The 25,232-nt window shown below is 42.8% G+C and overlaps 1 protein-coding gene across 5 annotated transcripts in view; it reads left to right on the forward strand.

Annotated features, from left to right (window-relative positions):
* Positions 1-25,232, forward strand: part of ptpn11b (protein tyrosine phosphatase non-receptor type 11b) — a 64,522-nt gene that overhangs the window by 18,658 nt on the left and 20,632 nt on the right. Inside the window, exons 3-16 of one of the 5 annotated variants that reach the window (XM_071539360.1) lie at positions 6,327-6,521; positions 9,247-9,439; positions 9,703-9,822; positions 9,957-10,070; positions 11,994-12,090; positions 12,306-12,385; positions 12,878-13,033; positions 14,100-14,231; positions 15,289-15,443; positions 16,828-16,895; positions 17,006-17,157; positions 17,300-17,400; positions 17,503-17,586; positions 19,794-20,411. In XM_071539360.1, the coding sequence (XP_071395461.1) occupies positions 6,327-6,521; positions 9,247-9,439; positions 9,703-9,822; positions 9,957-10,070; positions 11,994-12,090; positions 12,306-12,385; positions 12,878-13,033; positions 14,100-14,231; positions 15,289-15,443; positions 16,828-16,895; positions 17,006-17,157; positions 17,300-17,400; positions 17,503-17,586; positions 19,794-19,830 (1,684 nt within the window). In that variant the 3' untranslated portion in view covers positions 19,831-20,411. Of the gene's footprint in view, positions 1-6,326; positions 6,522-9,246; positions 9,440-9,702; positions 9,823-9,956; positions 10,071-11,993; positions 12,091-12,305; positions 12,386-12,877; positions 13,034-14,099; positions 14,232-15,288; positions 15,444-16,827; positions 16,896-17,005; positions 17,158-17,299; positions 17,401-17,502; positions 17,633-19,793; positions 20,412-25,232 lie in introns of those variants that run through there. The other 4 variants (XM_071539374.1, XM_071539381.1, XM_071539352.1 and 1 more) reach the window with 4 other exon arrangements.

Consider the following 25,232-nt stretch of genomic DNA (forward strand, 5'->3'; position numbering starts at 1 on the left):
CATAGAGAGAGAGAGAGAGAGGGAGGGAGAGGCAAACTGAGATAGAGAAAGAGAGACAGTTTCAGAGTGGCTCTTCCTTGGCAACGGAAGCTTTTAAGAGGCTCATCAGTCGGCCAAGCGCCTGGAAAAGAGCCCAAACGCATTTGTTATCCCGCCACTCTTTGGCTGTAGTTGGCATGGCCACATGGGCAGGGAGAGGCTGTGTGTGTGTGTGTGTGTGTGTGTGTGTGAGAGAGAGAGAGAGTGAAAGAGAGAGAGCGAGGAAAGGGAAACAGGGTAGTTAGTCAGCCAGTAGCTTTTAAATAATGTTAAGACTGGGGACATGTTAAGGCTTTGACCTTTGCTGCCTGTGGTGTGCGTGTGTGTGTGTACTGTATGTGTGTGTGTGTGTGTGTGTGTGTATGTGGTGCATGTCAGGTAGCAGAGTGTCATAAATCAGACACACCACAGGAGGCTTGGTGGGGCAAGGTTTAGCCACAGTCTGTGGTCTTGACAGACTTAAACACACACACCACACACACACACACATTGAGGTCAATTGACCAGCATGCAGAGCCTCGCCACCTGCTAGAGAAGATGGGTGACTTTGAACCAGAAGGAAGGAGGAGGGGGAGTTCGTAGTAACTTGGCTGTCAGATCTTTTTCACCACTGGCTAGTGATTTGTGCCGGTTGGACTGGGCGAAAATTGGTCTAGAAAATGAAGGCGAATTATGTGATTGCAGCTTCAATAATACATTATGCCAACAGGTGGCTTTTTGACCATCGGCCAGCGATTTGTACTGGATGTACTGTGCAAAAAGAAAGTATGAGGGAGTTTTAAAAAAATGCTGCTGCTCTTGGAGAAAAATCTGCAAAGCTTTAAAGAAAAATGAGTTTTCACCTTGCGAGTAGGGATGGGACGTTATATCGAAATTCAATATATCGCAATGCAAAAATGTGACAATACGTATTGTGGGGCAGAAAAATGAATCATGATATTAGCTCCATTTTATTCTGCTGTAGTAATCACAGATGGGGCGGCTTGGACATCCCAATTTCACAAGCTCTCCATCCAAATTATATTATTTGCACTTTGTAATGCCATTTTTAAATTGTTGTTTACATTCTAGCAAGCCAGTGCCATCGCTAGAAAGATTTGTGTCTCAGAAATAAACTGAATTCTGCACAGTCACAGAAGTAAGACACCATCAAAAATTGACTTGTGGCTTTAATATTAATAACCAACGCATTACAGCTGCAGAAGGCTTCATCAGTGCAAAAGTAAGTCTGGAAAAGTCTAGCAAGTATAAAAAAATTTAGAGGAAGATTACATTATCTATGGAAGATAATGACTTCAGTGCTATTATATCTACGCAAGCTATCTGAGCTGATAGAGTGTGTGTTTCACGCTCATACTGGGTTCTTTCACCTAACGTTGTCTCACTCGGTGTCTTCACACACACACACACACACACACACAGTATGCCTTATCAGAGCAGAGGAGAGGGTAATTAGCCAGTCATTTGCCAGGTTTCTTCTTACCGAGGCCATTATGAGTGGGACAGGCAGTCTCGCTGTTCAGACTGTAATGGACGCTGAGGGACTCTGTTGTCTCTCTCTCTCTCTTTCTGTCTTATCTTCTTCTCCCTGCCTTTCCTCCTCCTCTTATCTCCCCCCCCCCCCCACCCCCCCACCTCCCTCCTTTCCCGGTCCGGGGGAGGTGAACAGAAGAAGAGGGAGGAGTCGGGACGCTCCAAAAAAAAAAAAAAAAAAAAAAGTGTCTTAGGGCTAAACTCCCGAGACGAGTAATGAGAGGTTTCGAGAACGTAATCGTTTCTGAGTTTTGAGAAAAAGTTTGAAGTCGGGGAAAGTTTGGCCATAATTTACAACCAAGTCCAATTCCGTAAGGAGAAGAGTCCGGTCAAGTTTCTCCGATCATTTCTCATGCTCTTTTATACTCCGAAGACCCCGAGGAGGAATTTTTTAAAGGGAATCTAAAGAGAGAATTTTGCAGAGATTATTACCATGGAGAGCAGATGGATTTTTTTTTTATTTTTTTTTTTTTCCCTAGCCTCTGTATTATGTAATGCTAGCTCGGGTTCACTTAGATACGTTTCCACTGAGGCCGGAGCTATTTATAGGTTTACACAGTCGATTAAGATGCATAAGGGGAATTGACATGGAGGCCAAATGTTGATCAGCCTCATTTTGATAAGTGGACCGGATAAGGCGAAAAGGGATTTCTCAGCGGTGTTTATAGAGTGAAAAACATTGCCAGAATGAGCTTCGAGGAAAAGCAAGGAAGAATAAATTAGACTTTCTGCCAAGGAACAAAACATGCCAGACTTTGAGTTTTGCGCATGCATATTTATGTACCTTGTGTGCATTTTTAAGCACTATAATTCCCAGTTCCCCTCATTTCTGCACTTCATCTTATCAGTGTATTGATTAGTTGTTGTGGCCTTACTCTTTCAAGTACTGTAGTTGCGAAAACTCACTATTTTTGCAGGATTCAGTGCTCTGGCTGTGATTGCTGAATGGTAGTTTCACCTAGTCAAGGTGAATGTAGGAATTGCAATCTTTAAACACATAATTCTGCACTTCAGATCTGATCGATCTGCTGCCGTGGCTGTTGAGCTGCAGCAGGAAACCGTGTGAGGAGGCGTTGTGAAGGACTTCATGACGTTATTATGTGTGTGTGTGTGTGTGTGTGTGTGTGTGTGTGTGTGTGTGTGTGAGCCTCTGCTCATCTGGTTCCGCCAAGCCGCACCGGGTTACGGCAAAATCGATGAGGAACTTGTCTTGCTCCCGAGATGAAATTAAAGGAAGAATACATCAGGCAGGTCCTCGAGTCAGAAGGGCTCAGGCTCCATGCAGTAACACAGCTTTGTGTCGTCCATCTCATCTGTTTCTCCAGTAAAGCAGGATACTGGCATACCATTAAGCCTACAGCATACAATGTATACTTAACAAGAAAGGGTTCTATTTAGTACATGTATCATAACAGAACCCTTTTTGGCGCTGTAAAGATCTCTTTTAGAAAGGTTGTCTAATGGTCGAATTGTTCTACATTGAATCTTTATGGTGCTTTCAAGAATTAATGAAATGTCCCATACCAATAGTATCAAAGGAACTTTTTTAAAAACCTCACTAGTCTCTTTATTCTGATTGACCTTTTGTCATTTTTCATTATAGATCAATATAGAACCACTACCCTAAGCTAGCTAGAAGGTAGGTTGCTTTAAACTCATAGTTATTTGTGGTGAGTAAATTTTAAAGAGTGATGATTCACATAGGATTTCCTCACAGCATGTAAGTGAATTGCAGTAGTTTGACAGTATAAAGTCACATGTAATGTTCTTCTGACAGATGAAATACATCAGATCACCTCCTGAGCGAATGAACAGCAGAACAGCACAAAAAACGAAACGAATGCAGTGAAATATCACATTGTCTTAATTTCAGCAACAATTTGCAGATGTACCATGCCTCCAAACCAAGTCGTTAATTCTGTAAATTAAGTCAGAATTAGTAGTGGTCAGTACTGACTGAATATTAATTTTAAGTGCATTACATTGCAGTATGATAGAGAATCAAGTTACAAGCTATTTTTACAAGCTATCAAAAGTTTTTCTAATTGTGGTTTTGAAAAAGTAGGAAATAGACATGGAAAAAGAGTGCATAATTAAGCACTGCAAGCTGATTGGTTCCTGATTTGTACCTCAGCAACACTGTTGGGATCCTGTCAAGACATTTTTTCTCCATTGCTGTATGTCAGGAAGTGATATTACTCTGTCTGACCTCTGCATCTGTAAAACAGGCCCAGACCAGCTTCATAATATTCCTCCTGCAAGGAAAACTGCTATGTTGCAGTAAATCCATAAACGTTATCAATGTCTGAGAGAGGGAGAGCGGGGGAAGAAAATCTAATTGGGTGCGTTTGGCTCATTCCGGAGAGTTAATGGTGTTAAACTCGGAGAGGAGAAAAAGGGGGGCCTCGGCCTGAGAGTCGGGGAGGGGCCTTTAGCGGGGGCCACGGCCCGGTGGCACCCTGCCAACCAGCCACTAATAGAGCCATAAGGCAATTACCAGGAAACACTGGGAGAGAGGTTAACGGCGGGGAGAGGGAGATAGGGGAGAGATGGATGGACGGGCGGACAGACAAATGCAAGGAAGAGAGGGAGAGTTCAGATTTATGCCGAGTGGGAGGACGGGCAGAAAGTCAGAAAAAAAAAAAAAAAACGGGGATGGGAATTTCATGAGGACGGCGAGAAAAAGCGATGGAGGGAAATGGGATTCGTGCCACTTGATATGACCATTAGCTGGTAATCAGTTTGCAGAGAGAGAGAGAGAGAGGGAGCGTACTGTACTATCAGCCAGCAGATCAGATACTACTGGCTGAGTGAGCGCCCTGTGATCTCTGACAGTGTGTGTTTGTAGTCACGCCAAATATGTTTTGCTGAAGAAACATGTCAGACGATTTCACAGGCGATGGAAAATGAAAAAAGCAAATCTAAGCAAATCTCACAGCTCGACTTGTTTCCAGGCAGATAACATCTTATAGTGTTTAAGGCTACACGTGTGTGTGTGTGTGTGTGTGTGTTCACATTTGTGCGTACCTATTCAAAACCATCCAGAGGACTTTTGAATATGCAAAAGTGATAGCAAATGTTTTCTGGCTTATCTCTCTCGCAGCCGCACACATTTCCATCCCACTGTTCTGCGAACGTGATAAAAACCCTTCCTCCAAATACACTAAATATGAGATCAGAAGAGTATTAAAAAGACGAGCATCCCGGGGCAAGGGGGGGGATTGTCTTTGTCTTGTTTTTTAGGCGGCAAACACACAGCGTGCGCTAAAATGGATGAGCAGCCGTTACATCACGGAGGCATTGTAGCTTTTCTTCTTGCAGTTTGTTTCCTTCCTGTAATACCTTTGTGGCTTTGTGTTTTTTATCATACCAACGCTGGCATAATCACAAAAGGTCAAAGCCGTTTTATTTTGCTTCAGTATGTTTGTGTTTACAAGGCAGTTCAGACTCAAGCGTTGCCAGAAGAGTCATTTTATGTTTTTTTTTAGAAACAAGTGTCAGTATCAGAATAAACCGGATAGTTAAATGAATCTGCATTGGATTTCATTTGTAATTTATTTTTCAGAAAAATAATGTTTGACGACTCAATATGAGATTAAATGACTTGCCAAGCTGGACATTTTTTTGCAGTGGGTGCACTTGTGTGTGGGCGCCAGCGTGTATTAAAGCGTGTATGGGCATGCTCTCCTGTGTGCGTGAGCATGTATGAGCTTGCGCGTGGGTGTTTTTGTGTGTGTGTGTGTGTGTGTGTGTGTGTGTGTGTGTTTTCAGCAGGCCCGCAAGCGAACAACAGAAAAATAAGTGCTCGCTCTCAGTCTGCCTCTCCACTGTTTAAATGCAGGATCGATGATAGACTGACTGACTGGCTGAATGAGTAGCTTTTTTTGTTTACTTGTACTTTTTGGAGTCAGTCATTTTACTTCTATTCAAGCACATTTTTGCTGCAATATTGCTTAGCTGCATTTGAAATCACATCCATTGCAGAGTGCACATTTTGTTTCTTTCCATCAGCAATGCAAATTGACAGTCAGTCAGCCGAGAAGAGAAGAGTCATGTGGCTTTACTTTTGCTTGTGCACTTTTATTTTGTCATTTGTAATTTTCCCAGTTAAAAGAATCTAGTTTGAACTCAGTCCTCTGTTGCAGTGGTTCTCAACGTGGGGTCTGGGGACCACCAGGGGTCCTTGAGGGAGTTCCAGGGGGTCCCCAGCAAATTGATCTATTGTTAAACTTCACCATTATTTCATTTACAAGAAGTTAACACAATTAGAGAGTGTATTAGAATGACTGTTTTGATCATAGTTTCTCTGTTATCTCTCTACCTACAATACAGATAGTCATGGGATTCTGGACAAAATCATATCTGAAAATAAAAATATTCTCAGATTCGGATCCATTTGGTGTGACAAAATCTCACCAAATGGGGGTCTGTAGCTCTAATGTGGACTAAATTAGGGGTCCATGATATGAAAAAGGTTGAGAATCACTGCTCTATTGCATGGATAAAAATCACATCTAACAACATTCTCCTTTCTAAAAGTAACTCTGTAACTTTTACTGAGTACATTTTAAATGAGCTACGTGTTACTTTTGCTCAAGTAGATTTTCACACCAGTACTTTTACTTCTCCTTGAATATAGTAAAACATCAGCGAAGTAACAATACATCTACTGGAGCAGAATGCTTTAGCAGTCTTTCCACCCCTGCTGAATTCCCCTCTGTGTTCTTCTCCCCCCCCCCCCCCCCCCGGCTCAGGAGGAACGATGAGGTGACCCACATTAAGATCCAGAACTCGGGCGACTACTACGACCTGTACGGGGGCGAGAAGTTCGCCACGCTGGCCGAGCTGGTGCAGTACTACACCGAGCAACACGACATGCTGCGCGAGAGGAACGGCCATGTCATCGAGCTCAAGTACCCGCTCAACTGCAAGGACCCCACCTCCGAGAGGTGCCGACGCATACGCAAACGCACCTGCACGCATCTGCACACACACACGTTCAGATGCACTATGGAGAGGGATACATGCAGATATACAAAAATATATATGAACACTACGGTTAGACTGACATGTTGCGCTTCGTCCACCTCTGATAATGATGGAGCTTTCTCCCTGACCGCAGCTAGTGAATATATATTTACTGTTATTATCTTTTATTTGTATGCAGTTTTGGGCCTGGCAGTTTGTAAAAGCTCCAGTGAAACCTGCCTCACTCACAAACCTAAGAACTTAATTAATGTGGCTTTCAATGGAGAGTTTTAGTGTCCCATGATGGTCTAAATTAGTGGTTCTCAATGTGGGGTCCGGGGACCACCAGGGGTCCTTCAGGGGGTTGTTAAATTTCACCATTAGGCTACTTCATTTACAAGAAGTCAGGGAAGGAAAGACTGTGTTGATCATAGTTTCTCTGTTATCTCTCTACCTACAATACAGATAGTCATGGAATTCTGGACAAAATCATATCTAACAATAAAAATATTCTCAGATGTGGGTCCGAGACACAAAATCTCATCAAATGGGGGCTTGTGGCCCTAATGTGGACTGAATTAGGGTCCTTGATATGAAAAATGTTGAGAATCACTGGTCTAAATGCTGTTTCAGAGGCTTTTTCCACCCTGAAAAAAAAAAATTCTGGGCAAAACATAGAATCTTTGTAATTTTTTTTTATTTTTTGAGGGGGAAATTTAATAATATTGAATATCGGCGTCAAAAAAAACAATCGGCTATTGACAGCTTCACTCCAAACATATTAGTATTGGCATCAGCCTCCAGCAACCAATATTGGTCGAACCCTAGAACACACATCTAAAGCTGCACACTGCACACACTGCCACACATGCAACTTCACCCCTCGCTCCCCCAAAACATACACACGCACACAGTCATGTTTATACATACATAGGGCCGATGCATACTCCTGTTCCCACGCACGCCCACGCATTCAAAGTCAAACACACCTCGCAGCCGCATGCGTACGTAAACAGTGGCGTACTCCCAAATGCGTCTTCAAACAAACTCGGTGGGTGGTGCTGCTCCTTTTGTTTATGCACGCCAATTAGCTCCGCACTAACATCCTTCCAGACAGTATACACAGGTCGGACATAGCCGTCCTACACCTACACCACCTGCTCAAACAAGCGAGAATGGAGCTAGCTGGAGTATGATGCCAGGAATGCACGCGCACACACACACACACACACACAAACAGGGATCCATTGGAAGGCACTCATTAAAACACCCACAGGCCCATGCCGCTTTCATCCTTTGTTAAAAATCGTCACGTTTCAGCTGCATCTGTGTGTGGTAGCATCTCACGCTGAGCCGGGTTGTGTATCTCTTTCTCTCTCTCTCTCTCTCTCTCTCTCTTTCTCTCTCGCTCTCTCTCTCTCTGCACATCTGCACATTTGCGACGCGAATACCTCAGTTCCGATTTAGGTCCAAGAAGAAGAACTTGTGATCTATGGTTTTGGTTTATGTGGTTTTTCCATGTAACATAGGTGTCTTGTCAGAGCCTCCTACACACGTTTGCTCACCACACACAGGAAAAAACACACACAAGACGTGTAGGTTTTTCATTTTGAACAGCATCAGCCGCCGAGTGAGGCTGCAGCAACTTGATCAGCACGCTTCTTGCTGAGTGGGAGTCTAAGCCTATAGGGTGTATATATACGTATATACATATATGTATACACACATTATGTTAAAACATAAAGCTACGATATGCAACAGTGTACTTTTTTAGTCCCGCCCTCCTCCCACTCAGTAGGTCAGGTTCACTCCCCAACATTTGTCACTGATCTTGATGAGCTGTCTTGAAACATCATCTAGCCTGAGGCTGAGTGAGCCAGCATCCAGGCGTTTAAGAGGCAGATGGCGAATGCAGCCAATCTGAAATAAAATACCACAATATTAACGTTCACCACGTTTCTGAATCTTGTCTGCTACATGTTTAGCTTTGCTGTTCTTTCTTTTCTGCCTGCTTTCCTCCATTGTTGTTGTTGTTGCTGTGACTAACCTGACCTGCGTCTCACCTTGGTAGCCGCAACCAGCTCATCGCTAACCGTATGACCCATTTATTGTTATTTCAATGTGAGAAAAGTTGCATATTGCAGCTTTAAATACTGCTTGAATGAAAGGAAATACTAAGCAATGACATGGTAACATAATAGTAATTACTAGGTAATATCAAGCATTATATAGTGACTACTAAGTAATATCTAGTAATATCTTCGTACTTACTTAGTACTTAAATATTACTTAATATTACTAAGAAATATTTTCGTAATTACTAAGCAGTGTCTAAGTGACTAGCAGTTAATAAGCAAATTACAAACTACTGTTGATATCTAACATATTAACCAAGAGATTTCTTGTATTTTGAATTTCTACTGTGATAACTACTAATGCCACAGACAAAAGTTCCAACTATGACATGCCTCCAGGTCCATAACATTTCACATCAGGTGTAAGAGACTTTGTTTTGAAATGTAAGGGAAGTGTTTTTAGCCCTTAACATCTATTTATATGAATTCACTGATTTTCATTTTCACTTCACAGGAACTGCCAACTAATCGTATATCACCATCCTCCCAAATTATTCGGTCTAGGACTACATGTTCCGTAATTCAAGTTTTCAGCTTTTCAGTGAACGTTGTTTTTGCCCTCTCACTCCAGGTGGTACCACGGGCATCTCTCCGGGCGCGACGCGGAGAAAATGCTCACGGACAAGGGCAAGGCCGGCAGCTTCCTGGTGCGGGAGAGCCAGAGTAAACCGGGCGACTTCGTCCTCTCGGTCCTCACCAACGAAGAGAAGCACGAGAACCTGGACCGCAAGACCAAGGTCACCCACGTCATGATCCACTACCAGGTGAGGTCAGACTCCGGTCAGAGCCACTCGAAATGTTTAGTAAGTCAAGCAAGGCCAGTTAATAGAGCCCAGACCCATCGAGTTCAACCCTGCCTCAGGATAGGTGCTGTGATAAAACCCATACAGAGCTTTTTAAGCGATTCCTGATCCATTTTTTGTCGTTTTGGAACTCCACAGGATTTGTAATGGAGCTACCGAGCAGATTATCTGTAGCTGTAACTGTAGTTTAGCCAAAAGACACGGCTGACTGTGTTCGTCTCCAGCAGGACGGCAAGTACGACGTGGGCGGCGGCGAGAGGTTCGACACGCTGGCCGACCTGGTGGACCACTACAAGAAGAACCCCATGGTGGAGAAGAGCGGCATCGTGGTGCACCTCAAACAGGTTCGGAAGAGAGCGCTTCAATCCCGTTTCCAGCCGTTTAATCCAAACCCCATGGAATTGTTATTGGTGTGCCACTGCTCTGCGAATTTTTTATATGTTTTTTCTCCTCCTCTGTCCCTTCTTGACGATGGCAGCCCTTCAACGCCACGAGGATTAACGCGGCCAACATCGAGAACCGGGTACGAGAGCTCAACAAAGTAGCAGACAACTCCGAGAAGCCCAAGCAAGGATTCTGGGAAGAGTTTGAGGTAAGTCGCTTCAAAACTGTCAGGACAAGTTTGATTTACTTGTTGGTAAATTTCTGTTTTAAGATTTAAGAAGGTCGTGTTAGAATTCCAGTCATTTTAAAGGCGCTGTTCAACAATTTTACTGAACAAGGCTTCAGTTAAGAGCTTGATAACTTCTAAAAAATAAGACAGGATATATGTGGGGAAATGTATTCATATAATTCTGTACTATTTTGAGTGTCTGCCTCCCTAGATTCACACATTTTGGTCATCGGAAAGTTTCTGGGGAGTTTCGAAAATTTCTAAATTAGATGGCGTTACATTATTTCCTTTGCCCAAATAACAGAATATATGCTTCATAAAAGAGAAGATTTCTCTTATCTGATCTCCACATTAATGTTATGTAAAATCGATGACTCGTAGGCATATTTTTCCCTTCATAACTTTATTTATCTAGGATAGTAGTCTATTTCATCTTGTAATAGGCTTAGGCTAGGTTTGTTTTTGCGTTGTTTTGAGCCTACCAAGGGAAATTCAACATATTCATATTTAATGCTACTGGGACTTTTGATAAATGATGTAGGCCTAAGCTGATCTATTGGTCTGCTTGGCTTGACCACTTCCATTGTGTTAATGTAGAGAATTAGGCTATGGCCTAGTAACAGCTTGATGTCAAGGAAACATTGCGACATCATCATTTCATGCAGACAGCCAAATAGTCTACACTGAGATTAATATTTTTTATTTAGTTATTTCTACCAGATTACATAGTCAGTGATCATGTTCTGGTTACCACTTGTCTGGATAGTCGGCCCTACTATAATTTTTGGGATGGTAATAATTTGTTGAAATGAGTTTCTTGGACATGAATAGGCTATTTAACCCAGTGTAGAGTTTGACCTAGGATCAATATAATATACATAAAATATTGTCTTTTATCTTGTGTTATAGATTAGCAGGCTACAGCATGTGGGTCATTTGGAAATTAATTAAATAAAAATTCCACCAAGATTCTAATTAGCCTATCATGAATCAAACAAATTGGGTTCTTATCCACGGCAGGCAGCTCATTTCAGATTAGAGTTATTAAACATTAAAGAAGTAGAGATGGATGCTGCATTCGCTTGACATGACATGCGCCACCTCTCAAGAGCAGATCTCTGAATAAAGAACATCTTGGGACATGGCTGGGACATTTTAGGGGACCCCCCCCCACGCCTCGGGAGCGCTTAATACCAAAGCTAAGTCTCCGGTCTGAATACTGACGCATGCAGTTTCGGTATTAAACCCTCACTGGCTCATCTCCTAAATCCTAAAAGACCGAATTCAATGTTAAACCTCCAGAGACAGTTGGGTCAGTGTTTTCCCTGTCATTGAATAGTCAGAAGGGTCACACAGGCACACTGAGCCTCCACCCCGCCTAAGAGAAGTTCATTAGCATTGATTTAAACAGAGCGTTTTACTGACACACGCGGTTCAAACGCTGTTTCCGAGGCTTTTTCATTCAGCAGTATTGGTTTCAGTGGAGTTTTAGTGACACATGACTCCAAAATGCAGCACCCGGCCGAGAAAAACACTCTGGGTGACACATTGGCGGATTGTTACAAAGGAAAGGTGGAAAATATTGACGAAACTGAGAGGTGCCATGTAGTTTGCATAAGAGCCCTAAAGGTAGCTTATGTGTACTCGTGCTCCACGGTGACCCCTAATGTAGATGAGGCTCATTACACTCCACATACACACAGCATTAATCTGGATCCAATTAGAGCTGACAGTTATGATCTGAACAGAGTTATGGCTGGTTCCAGTCCAGTTACCTCAATGATTTGTCAGATCAACAGCGGCATTATAGTTGCTATTTCTGTGTTTGATAGTGTTTTTCTTCTTCTTTTTTTTTTTTTTTTTTTCTCATTCCGCTCCTCCTCCTTCTCTTCCTCCCATCAGGTTCTCCAGCAGCAGGAGTGCAAACTGCTGTATCCCAGGAAAGAGGGCCAGCGGCCGGAGAACAAGAGCAAAAACAGATACAAGAATATCCTCCCCTGTGAGTCACGCAGCAACCTGCCGCTTCCTGTCTCTCCAGCTTCCTGTGGAAAGAGTGACACAAATAGAGTAACGGAGGCCACAGCACAGCAGTTACAGTAGATGTTGCTCCGATAGCTCACCTCCGATCAGAAAATGACAAAACTGTGGTCTCTCTCATCACATTGTAGACATTTCATTGTGCATATATGACAATTTGACTGTGTGTGTTTTCAGTTGACACCACTCGTGTTGAAATCAGGGAAGCAGATCCAGACGTTTCTGGCTCTGACTACATCAACGCCAACTACATCAGAGTGAGTTCTGCCCAACGTTAAACATGGCCACTAGTCAACAACACATTATAGAACAATTGACTTAATAGACAACATTCAGCAAATGCTTATAGTTGTTGGATTAAACTTTCATTTTAATGTAGAAGCCCCATGTGAAGGTTTTTTTTGGGATACCTGAAACTCATCAGTCAATATTTCAAAAACACAGATGATTCATCCTTTAAAAACGTTGCTGTTATGTAAGAAAAGGTCTTAAGATGGCTCATATCTTTATAGTAAACCATAATTGGGCTTCACCTTCAAGCCCACTATAATTTTATAAGAGTAGGTGTCTTTTGGGGGGAGGCATATATTTACACCCAGGCATGAAACTACTCATATTTCCTTTATCTTTGTCTAATTCTAACCTCAGGTAGTCCAGTGTTACTTTGTCCCAATATAGACGTTAAGCCAGATGAAACTATGGCCTCCACATCAATCAAGTTCAAATGCATTGTCCTCTGTGCTCTGCAGAGTATGCACGAAGAGGGGCGCCACGTGGACGAGGGCAAAGTCTTCATCGCCACCCAGGGGTGCCTACAGAATACCGTCAATGACTTCTGGAAGATGGTGTATCAGGAGAATACGCACGTCATCGTCATGACCACCAAGGAGGTGGAGCGAGGACGGGTGAGCTGTTGACATATAGATATAAATATAAATATCTAGGGCCTAGGGAATACACTCCTTTGCACCCCTTACTATTGGTTGCTTGTAATGATGGAGATCTAGGAATTGAAGCTTATTCCAATGTTGGACTCATTGTAAGAGAGCCAAATGCCCAAAATGTAGAATGTAAAATATCCACTACACTAGTCAAGTCAAACAAATTTAACAACAAAAAGTTAACAGAGTGCTTTACCAAACGACAAAAATACAACGACTCTCAGGTTTTACAGTATGAAACCAGAGCTTGTGTGTGTGTTTAGCCTCAGAGCTACAGGAGGATGCATGGTTAACCAGTGAGAGCACATACAGTATCATGAACAACAGCATTAGGGAAGGACTGATGTATCAGTTTACCAATACATTAGGACAATATTGGCCCTCTATTAAAATCGGATATCGGCCTGTCAGTGTTGTCCACCTCCATTATGGATGTTTCCCCCAGTCTCAGTCTGTAAAACCTGCAAAGGAAACCTGCCTCAGCCTGCCTTAAAGGAGCTGCTAACCCACATTAAACAATTTCATCAGTGTGAGTTTTAGTGTCCCATGATGGTCTAAATGCTGTTTCAGAGGCTTTTATGCTCTGACAAGAATGTAATTATGGGGGGAAACACTGAATCTGTGTCATTTTTTGGCATGACAATAGTCAAATTTCAAAAACCAACATCGCTCTAACACTAAACAGCATGTCAACCATTTTGTTCCTGACTTTTACACCACATAACCAGCATTTTAGGATTCGAGAATGCTTGATGGCATTAGCTGATTGTAAGAGCGAGGGGTGGACGCTTGTAGTAGGGATGACAGCGGGGCGTGGGGGGATGGTGGGGGGGGTGGAGAGGGACGGAGAGGGACGGCTGACAAGGATAGTATGACAGTTAAGCTGATTGGAAAGCTGCTTGAGATGAGCTGGTTCTTTAGATTGTCTAATACCCGCCGCCCTCCCTCCCTCCCCTCTCTCTCTCTTCTCTCCTCTCTCTTTCTCTCTGCCTCCTGTCCTCCTCCTCCTCCTCCTCCTCCCCCGAATCAGAACAAGTGTGTCCGCTACTGGCCGGACCTCAACGCCACCAAGGAGTTCGGCAAGGTGCAGGTGAGGAACGTGGAGGAGCGGCCGGCGCAGGACTACATCCTGAGGGAGCTGGAGGTGACCCGTCTTGACCGGGTAGGGGAAAGCCGCGTACTCAATCAGAGCTGACCTAGTGACCCCGGGGGCAGATTATCCAACCCCCTTCACACACACACACACACGTACACACACACACACACACAATCCTGGAGCATGTGGTTGTGCTTGTGGAAGGTAATTGCGCAGATCTCAATGAAGGGAAGAAGAGTAGATATCAAAAGTCCACACACAGGCCTGGAATGAAAACTTTTGTTAGATGTAGTAACCAGCAAAGTCATGGTAAAAACTGAAATGGAAAACTAGTTGGTTAGAAGTGTGCACACCCTTCAATTAATAATTAGTAGAAGCAGCTTTTGCTTTGATAACAGCAGTAAGTGTTTGCATTTCACTTCACGCCTTAAGGCAATAAAAACTAAAGAATTTGAAGTCTGGTTCAAGCCTAACCCTTCACTGTTCTCTCCAAAGAGCGCCCCCAAGTGACGGCTCTGGCAAACACCCATCACCTTAACGTGTGCTGAGGTGAATTAAACCCCAAAGAAACTTTGAAAAGAAGAAAATCACCCATGATACTTGTTTCCTTGCCTCACAATCCCTCAGGGATTTAAGGTGACTGTCATACTCTAGAAGTGACAGGCCAAACGGGGCATGACTAGGCTTCTAAATGGGTTTCTGCACGTTCGCATACAAAGTAAAGAGGCTGATGGATTTCCTTGAATGTAAGGGACTTTGACAAAAGCAGACAAATGGCTTTTAAAAGGCACTTTATCACTGAAACAAGAAAATGTCAGCTTAACATTTAGTTCCTTCCTAATCTCATACTTTTATGGACAAAAATGCACTGAATACAGATGAAAGGCAAAGTAAGATTTCTTATTTGCCATCGAATATAAAGGAAGAACAAACTCGGCTACACTTGGATGGATGGATGTTCTAAAAAGTTGTTTTTATTGGTGCATAAAAACCGACACATTGCGGCAGAAAGCCTTCATCTGGGTTACATTACAAAGAGACAATGGATGTTAAATACCTTTCCAAATGGTCACTTCAGTCGAAAAGGAATAAAGGTGATTCTGATTCTGTGTCCTGCCTCTAGAGGGAGCATGTGAGGTACATCTGGCACTACCAGTACCTGAGCTGGCCGGACCACGGCGTGCCCAACGAGCCCGGCGGCGTCCTCAGCTTCCTGGAGCAGGTCAACCGCACCCAGAGCGCCATTCCAGACACCGGACCCATCGTCGTCCACTGCAGGTACGACCAGGGAGGGGAGGTCGGGGTTTAACACCCGGGTAGACTAGAGGTGGGAGAGGTGGGCTTGTGATCTCTAGTGGAAGACTGTTCTAAGGGTGAATATGTGGAAGTGTATGAATTTGATCCATCAGGGAAAATGAGAAGGTTATGGGAAATGTTCTTTTTTTTCTCCTGCAAAAGGCAAGGAGGCAAAATTAGAATAATCCAGTCACAATCATCAAGCCACACACATACACAGTCTTTTGTGTGTGTTAAGTGACCAGTGCCTTGTACACATGCACACACACGCACACACACAAACACAGTGAAAGACAGCTAGACATTACATATGTTTGCTTGTTCTGCTTTGAGTTTTATGTGTTTATTACTTTGAGTAATTGCTAAATAGAGCTCTGCTTTAGCCAATAAACTATGACTCCACGTGTTTTATTTACATTGGTCTGTATTAGTCAATTTAGTATGTAAACATTATTTATGCAGCTCCTTTCAAAACCAACGTTACTAGGTATACAGGTATACCTGTGAAAATCAAAGAATGTAAAAAAAAACCCAGATAAAATGAATAAGATACAGAAAAAAAAAAAAAAATACAAAAGAAGAAAAACATTACAGCTTAGGCAGTATCGGGTGATGATAGGTGTGTTTGGATGGTGTTTGGACAATTTGGATGATATTTGACCGACAAATGAGAGATATAATAACATACATTTGAACAAAACAGGAGGGTTTAACAAAGGGTATTCATTTAAACATGAGGATTGTCCCTACTTCAAACTTAACCCACTGCAACTCCAGTAGGAAAGGTATGCATTCACACTGAAGGTATAGTTCTTCATCAAATCATTCCCATCAGATTGACAGATGTTTAAATAGTAGTTTTATCATCAGGGGTTCACTGATACCACTTTTTCACTTCTTATATGGATTCTGAGTGCTAAATTTTACATATTGACTGAATAGCATAGCTTTTACTGAGGTTCCAACATTATTTCTGATCCTTTTATATATGACTTGAGAAGAAATTCAAGTCACTTTGCAGCAAAGGGTTGGAATTCTCCAATACCTAAGCCTTGTATCGGTCCAGTATTTGATACCTGTATCCGTTTCAATGCATCCCTATATTACTGTTGGCAAGTGAAAACCTTGTAACTCGTAACTTTGTGTTCTTGGAGATTCTCATGTTTTAGCTTCAACTGAAGGATTACATGGCTATGAAACCCTTTCAAAACCCATTGGATCAACTCAAAAATGCTAAAAAAAACAAAACAAGGCTGTTTCTCTCTGTTTTTGGAGCCACAAGGTTTTTACCTGACATGCAGGCCTCACTTCTTTAAGTGCAAGAATTATATATATAGTTTGACTTTTCACTCTTTTGTCCCTACAGTGCAGGCATCGGGAGGACAGGCACCATTATCGTCATCGACATCCTCATTGACATCATTAACCGCCAAGGTAGGAGACTTGGAGACTTTTTGCAGATTTGAAATCATTGTACTGTGGCTGTGCTAAAGAAGTTCTGCCCTTTGACCCCGTGTTTATATTTGTGTGTGTGTCTCTCCCAGGATTAGATTGCGACATCGACATCCCTAAGACCATCCAGAGGGTACGGCAGCAGCGGTCGGGCATGGTGCAGACGGAGGCGCAGTACAAGTTCATCTACATGGCTGTCCAGCAGTACATAGACACAGCGCAGAAGAGACTGGAGGAGGAGCAGGTACACTCACAGCGATACAGACTTTTCGGACAGACCGTGTGTCTTTATCGAAGGCCTTGAAGCATTTAGACACAGCGGTATTGGTCTGAGCTTTACAGAAGGTCTTGTCCTCTAAACTGAATATCTTGTGGTCACTTTGCAGAGGAATAAGACCAAAGAGAGGGAGTACTCCAATATCAAATATCCCCCGATGACCAACTCTAGGCCCAAACCCAACATGGCATCCTCGCGCTCCTCTTCTGTGTAAGTAACACACACTCCGGACGGTAATTTCAAACCATATTGTAAAATGTTATCAGTTATTCAGTGGATGACGGGTTTTTTTTTCTCTGTGTGTTGGCGCAGGATGACAAACGACGATTCGTCCAGCGTGTACGAGAACATAAACATTAAAAGCCCGACGCCGTCTTTTAGCAGTAACACCAGGAGGTAAAGTCGTCACTGTGGACCTCTGCATCTCTCTGTCTGCCTCTCTGTGAGTCCCGCAGTCTCTTTCTATCACAAAGCTCGCTTTTCCCAGCTGAGAATTCATTTCAGTCACTTTCATATGATAAAAATGTCCCTCTTGTTCTTTGGTATTTTTCTGGTGCAAGAGTGAGCAAAATCTTTCAGAGCAACTAAAATGTAGTCTTTGTTGGTCGCATAGAGCTAAGAACCAGGCCATTCGATTTCATTCACTTTACACACACACACAGTAAAAAACCCTCTTCTTAGAAAAATCTGAACTCATTCTCGGCAGCCAAGTAGCAGTTTTGTCTGTTCCACCGACACAAGACAGAAGTTTCAGTTTCTTCGAGTCAAAGTCAAATTAATTCCCCTGGTATATGAATAAGGGTAATTCTCACTTATTTTCAAGTTTCGAATTACACGGGAGCCAGGAGCAGAAAGTTTAAATTTGAGAGGGTGGGAGGGGTGTCGGGTGGGCGGCCCACCAAAAATGATAATCAAGCACAGTTCTCTCTCATGCTATGATTAATATTGCAGCGAGATAAGATCTAACTCCAAAGCGAACCCAGCGGCCCCATCTCTCTCCCTAGACAGTGAATGAGTCATGGTTTTGGTTTTGGGTCAGACGCACAAGACCGAGATGTGCGGTATTTTTTTTTTTAATTAAAATGTGTTACAGAAACCCATTTAATTTTGCATATTTTGCCATTTGGATTTGAGTTGTAATTAGTATCTAGATATTTTTGGAAGCAGTTTTCTCATTTCAAATTCCAGTACTTTCTAGAATAGGTCTAGAATAGATTCACATTTTGTGCACTTGTGTGTCTCATGACCCGTCCTGATGGATGTGGAGGCACAGGCAGCCACAACCAGCCAGAATAAAAAACTGGACTTTTGTCATAACTTTCAAAGTAAAACCCCCTACTTCATTTTGAACCTTCAAATAGCAGGTACCTTTCATTTTGACTGGGCCTTTCAGTTTGGATTTTCTTGGTCGGAACTTTTTTTTTATTTTGGTCTTATTTTTTAGAACTGTCATTTTGGTTGGTATGGCTAGATGTCATTTTTTGGGTTGGAACCTTTTTAGATGTAATTTTGGTTGGAGGTCATTTTTCTTTTTTTGTTATTCTGCATGTCATTGTGGTTCATGTGGCTGGAAGTCATTTTTTGTTTTTATTTTAGATTTGAAACCTGAAGTGTGAGATAGTACAGGTTATCATTTCGGTGGGTACTTGTTTTGTTTTTAAGTACTCATCTTTTTTTTTTTTTTATCCTTACCTCACTTGATGCAGGAGCTCTGGTGGGATTTCATGCCAGACCACCAGAAGGCCACATGTGGCCTCCTTGGCCACAAAGTTTACGCTTTCCATGGCAAAATTGCCCAACATTGGGTATTTTTCTAGCTATCTCTGGCTGGCCTGAGGCAGCTCACCCTGCAAAATGGCACTGTTCAAAAAGCCTCATGAAACTTACCCGTTTACCCGCCTATGAGGTGAAAAACTCAGCAAATATTACTGCAAGTAGTACATCAAGTTCCGTCTTGAAATCTGTTTTGAAAAACAGGAATGTCCAGGGTGGCATGTTTAGCCACCCAGGACCCTGGAGACGAGAGCAGAGTCTCATAACAGGAACAGTTCATGCTTACAATATAGCTATAGCAAATGAATGGCTTAAAATTCAGCTGAAAAATCATTCCCACAAGTAAACAATTAATTAATTAGCTAGAGGTAGTCAACTTTGGCAATGATAATCACTAGTATTGGTCACCTGTATTGGTTCATTCCTCATTGATAGGTGACAGTTAACCTAAGGTAGTTGGAGCCCATACGTTACATTGACTCATCTTTTATGAATTGCTTCAGTATTTGCTAAGAGAAAGTCATTATAGTAGTGTTTGGAATGGAAAAGGAAATCGTACATGACCAAATTTCCCAGATAAAATGCTGTTTTGGTAGTCAAAGAAAATGTAAGAGTTGAAAATATGCCTTGTATTTTTTGTTTTCAACCTTAAAATGATCTCTATCTCTCTCAGTACAGAAAACCCGGTGTAGCACTAGCTGAGTACATGACGCCTGAACGCTGCTTTTTGCTTGATATCGAGAATGACTTTGGATCCATGAGTGCGTGATTAAAAGTGACGGCCGCTAATTAACTCCGATTGTCTGCCTGTCTGTTTGTGTTTGCTTCAGTTTCAGTGCTGCCTCGTCAGCGGCTGAAGACCCGTAGGGGGGGGAGGGGGTGCTGTGGTGCTCTGACCGCGCGCCTCAAAAACCGCCGGACCTTTGCCAGGGGTGAAGGTGGCGGCGCCGACCCCCCCCCCCCCTCTCTCTCTCCCCCGCTGCTGTCCCGCTGGATCTCTCTGTGTCCGGAGCCCCAACCTCACCCCGCGTGGAGAGAAGGGTTGTACAGTGCATAGCTCTTTTATCAGGGCCTTTGTCACCCCCCCCCCCCCCCCCCACCCATCTCTCCACACACACACACATATACACACATCCTCTGCGCTCCAATTTCCAAAGCCTCTCCCTCTCTTAACCAATGAAAGTGCCTTGTCGAAGGATGTGTCTGTAACCTAGCCGCCCCGTCCCGCCGTTACAGCTCCTCGACCCTCGCCGCGCCCTCCATCACGCACTCGTCTTCTTTCCATAGCCCAGAAACAAACAGTTTATCCTTGGCGTGACAGATGTTAAGAGTGGAGTCCGCCCTCGCCCCCCCCACCCCACCCCCGAACGGAGCGGGACCCGACGAGGTCGAAGCTAAGCCGCTCCTCCGCTCATTGCCAGAAATCACTCTACTCGCTATCTCTCTTCCTCTTGATCTGAACTTGAACCAAAGACGTTTTTTTCTTCTTTTTTTTCGTCTCTCCAGCTGTGGTGATTATTAATGCGGCCCGCTGAGTGATGGCGAAGGCCGTTATGTAACCCCCGCTACGGTACGCCGCGGCACCGAGAGGACGAGCAGAAAAAGACCTCGCTTGTTCTAATCAAGATTTAGTTGTTTCGGGGCGTAAAAACGGACTGTTTTCTTTGAAGATGTGTCCGGTTTTTGAGATTTTTAAGAAATGTTTGTCGGCTGTCCCGGATCAGCTGTTCTGTTCTACTCTGAATGACACAAGCTTCTCTAGAGTGTTTAGCAAAGGGTGACACATTCGGAGGCCATTTTTGCTTATTTCTTGTGGTTCATGGGACATACAAGTCGGCCCTGTCTGTCGCCTCAACATGGCTTCCAGCTGCAAACTCATCCCTGAAAATGATCTATTTCTTTATTTTTATCGTCTGTCCGTTTAATCAATTTCTGTTCTTTGGTTCTTGGTGTTCTTTTGTTGGTAGTGTGACAGTGTAACATAGGATGTTCTTGAGTTTTCTTGTTTTTTTTATATTTATAAAGGAGAGGTATTGCCCCTGGTTGAAGGAATATTTATGTTTAAAAGCACAATTGACTTACCAGCATCCCCAGCACTCATGACTATTTTCAGTCAGATAAAAATAGTAGCTTGAGGTCAACATTTGATAGCAAACGGGTGCAGAGGATTCCTGAACGGGCCGCGCGGTCGCTGGTCTGACCTCCTCATTAAGCGGCGGGTCTGACACGGTTCAGCATCTGTCGGGGGACACGGTCACAAGGGGGACGGGGGGACGGGACGCTCGTCGTACGGCGGCGGCGGCGGCCGAGCCCGGTGCGGCGACCGGCGCCGGGGGCCAGATGGCCATCTGCCTGAGATTAAAGAATAGATTTGTCTCCAAAAAGTAATTTACAAGATGGCCGTAATCCAGGCTTGATGATAGCGGGTGAGTAAGATGACGTCAGCGGCGTTGTGATGAGGAAGGAAGCAACGAGCCTTCTGCGGTATCTGACAGACAGATTGCTAGCTATTCTTAGCATCCAGGATCAGTGGAAAGACTACCAAAATATTGTACTCAAATAGAGGCGCTGTTGCTTTGCTGACATTTTGAGTAGAAGGAAGATTACAAGCGTACAAAAGTGCTTCCGAAAATTCAGTTCGTTTAAAATGTACTTGGAGTAATGATCTTTCCCATGCAGTGGAAAGAGGATGCAAGAGTTTGAAGTAGGTTCTTTAATTAAAGTAAAAGTATGAATCAGTGACAGTTTAAAGACATGTGACTAGTAGTTTCTGTGCAGACCATTCCTCTTTTCTTCACCAACATACTCAAATAGATTTCAGAACGGTAGATCTAACCAGGCCGAGGCCATGGGTCTGGATCTGAGGACTTTTCCTTACCTTGTTTCTTTCACTCGTCGCTCACAATTGGGCGAGGTTCTGATGCAAAGCTCATTACTTATTGAGCTTGAAAATGTAGCGAAATGTAATGCTCAAAAGTGTTGTAGGAGAGGATGGGCTTTCTCCTCCAAAAGGTTAAGGAGGAGTGCGTAGTCCTTTTCAGTAGGAGGGCTTTGGAGAAATCCATTGCTCGTCATCGTCTCATCCCAAATGTCAAGCTCTGATTTCAGCTGTTGCGGCTGCCATCAGAGAGCACTTCTCAGACAGCTTAGTATGAATTAGTAGATATTTGTATAAAAGCTCTATTTTATGACATTGATACCCTGTGTCACTGAAGGCCTTTGTTAGAAATACCTTGTGTTGATTCAATTTGAAGATGTTTTGTAAAAGGATCCCACTGTCTTCCCTCGACCCCCCCCCCCCCCCCCCCATCCAAAAACTGACCTGTCCTGTCCGACGAGTGAGACACGACTTTTGTGGTTTCCTTTCTGTATTTCTGAATTACGTTGCGCTGTGGATGGTGATTTTGATTTTTATTGTATTTCACTTTGCCTCTGTGGGTCAAATTTTTTTTTTTTATGATATGGTGAAACATCAATACTTGAAAGTCTGTTTGAAACTGCTGAAGCATTGGCCTCAGGCTGTCCGGATGTCCATTGGCTATGGAAGTATTTTGGTAGTGCACTAGAAATTTGCCATCAGTGTTGTTTGTTTTTTTTTCTTTTCATTTTGCTGAGGTGTTTCAAATTGTATATTTGTAATTGTTTTATCCATCCATGCATTTTGTATTGTGTCAGAAATTATTATTGTCATTATTCTTATTATTATTTCTGGTGTTATTGCACCATTGATAACTAAATTCAGGATCTAAGTTAAACCAGTGAACATGGAGGTATACAGTAATAATATCACGTATTTTTCTCTCTGCTTGTCCTCTTCAATTTACTTGAATATGATGTTGATATCTTTTTATTTGTATTCCTTGTTCCTCTGTTGGTTTGCGATACGCCTGATTTTGAGTAGTGGTGTACTGATTGCTCCCATGTCCAATGGAGACTGTTCCCCTTTCTTCTTCTTGCACTGGCTCTGCCCAAAACGCCTTGTTCTGTCTAGGCTACAACTGCTGATGCAATGACTGCCAGGAATGGCGTCAAAATGGTTTAATATCAAATAGTTTAATAAAAATCTATGAATGAACTATATACAATGACATATGAACTGTGCTTGTTTTGTGGTTGTGAATAACAGATGTGTTCTCCGGTGGATCTAGATGGGGTTCACGCTACCTTTCCATTCCCTGGATTATTTTCCCTTAAGGTGCATTTCCTATAGTAGAGAGCAGTGTGTTATGTAGCTGTGTTTGTGTTGGACCCCATTCCGGCTCCCCATCATGTTCCTATCCACTCAGGTTGTTTCTTGAAGTGATTCACTGAACGAATTACATCATGAAAGATGCAATCATGGCGGAGAATTTTGCTCAATGAATACCGGTTTTAGCATCTAAATAATGAAATGCATGGCAGGAAACGCATTCAAAATAAAAACCACTTTACCAATAATGACAGACCATTTCATGTTATAAATATATGAAGTGGCCCTTTGAATTGGGCTTTCACTGACTTGCGAGAAGGGGAAATACAGCAGAGGGAATAACAACAAGAATTATGAGTTTAAATCACTGCGTTAGTTATTTTTGAACATTTTGATACATACATACCGCTTCCCGAAACTGTTGCATAAAAGTTCTTGGCATTCAATGATATGGAGCTCTTCTTGGGTTTCCCAGCACACCCATGAAATGGTGTGTTTACTCTGCTTTATTGGACAGTAGTGGAGAGGAGGGATGACATGATAATAGCCCAACACCTTCATAATAAGCCTCACCTCAACATAAAATGCCCTTAAGCAAAACCACATTAACTAGAAACTATTATTCTACCATATTGTTAATGTATTTTGATTTCTTCCTTTTTTATCTTTTATTTATCTAGGGAAGGCTTCCAGAGCACACTAAGCTCTTTTTTATATCTGTTATAGGTTAACCAGTTATTCATGTTCAAGAGCACGCAAATGATCAGGAAATTGCACTTTTATTATGGCTACACCCAAGTGAATAGCGTAATGTCTGAATGTGAGGTCATATAACAACCGTCTTATCGACCTCGTGTCACAATTTAGCTATGCGGAAAAAAAAAATCCCATGGCGAAAACTTCCGCACCTTCTCCAGGAATAAACGCAAAGGCAGCCGACTTTCCTGTCAAGAAGGAGGAAGGCTCGGCTTTTACGGTCTTTGTGCAAATAGGCTCGTTTAAAGTTCACGTCGGTCCAGATGGACGCCTTGCAGGAAATGATGAACAGAGGTCAGTGAATGAATCAACTGTCTTTGTTGAGGAGAGCTGAGACTATCATGTACGAATGTTGTCCTCGACAGATGATCCCAGTTAATACCCCACTTCTTCTTTTTGTTTTTATTATTAATTCTGTAAACAAATACATATCAAAACACTCAAATCAAATGTACAATATATACACTTGTAATTTCCAGTTGGCACATATGGGTTAACATTGATTTTCTTTTGCGACGGACCTTTTTTCAGTAATATAAACTGAAAATGACAGTACAATTGCGACTAAAGTGGTTGTTCTTTGTACAGCAGGATATTTCCAAAGACTTGGCAAAGCAAAGTTTGACATTTTGTCTATAAATGTCAGCATGTGATACTTTAGTATTTGGCTCGGAGACAATGACAGTGATGACTGTCTGTCGTCAATAAATGTCCTCAGATGGGACAGCTTGTCTCATTCAAAACTGACTGTCTCACTGTCATGCCCTTCATGTTGTCGGTCAGTGGCCTTACAGATCTGATACTATGACACGTGTCTGAATATTACAACATATTCCACCCACATATTTATATGTGGCACAAACTGTACAGTTCTACAATTTCAAACGACAGATGATGATTAAAGTGCAAGAATTTGGCGTCTCTTAAATATGTTTTGTCACCCTGTGAACAGAATATGATGTGAGGGAAAAATCGACAGTTCGTGCGCAGTGCCTCTCCTGCTTTTGTATACGCTACACATCAGTCTTTGCAGGCCTGTATGAGCAGCTGGGGTGCTTTGTAATGAGCAGTCTGTTTCTGTCCATTGGAGTGAGAGTGTACATGCTCCTGTCTGTCTCCGAACTATTTGAGTCATTTCGCGGCTGTTGTACTTCTGAGGAGGAGTGAGCGAGTGTCGGAGTTGAGAAGGATGAATTGCAGCTTCATAGAGAAACATAATGCTGTGGTTCTGTTACTGGTGAGGCGTAGACGGCAATTACGCACAGCTATTTCACAATGTCAAATATTACTAATGAATCATATATAGTGTTTTTGTACAGTTGCA

Source organism: Centroberyx affinis, unplaced genomic scaffold (genome assembly GCF_046629955.1).
Source record: "Centroberyx affinis isolate AG114_WGS23_722 - 3 ecotype Tasmania unplaced genomic scaffold, CSIRO-AGI_Caff_v1 ptg000202l_1, whole genome shotgun sequence".
NCBI classification, from domain to species: Eukaryota; Metazoa; Chordata; class Actinopteri; order Beryciformes; family Berycidae; genus Centroberyx; species Centroberyx affinis.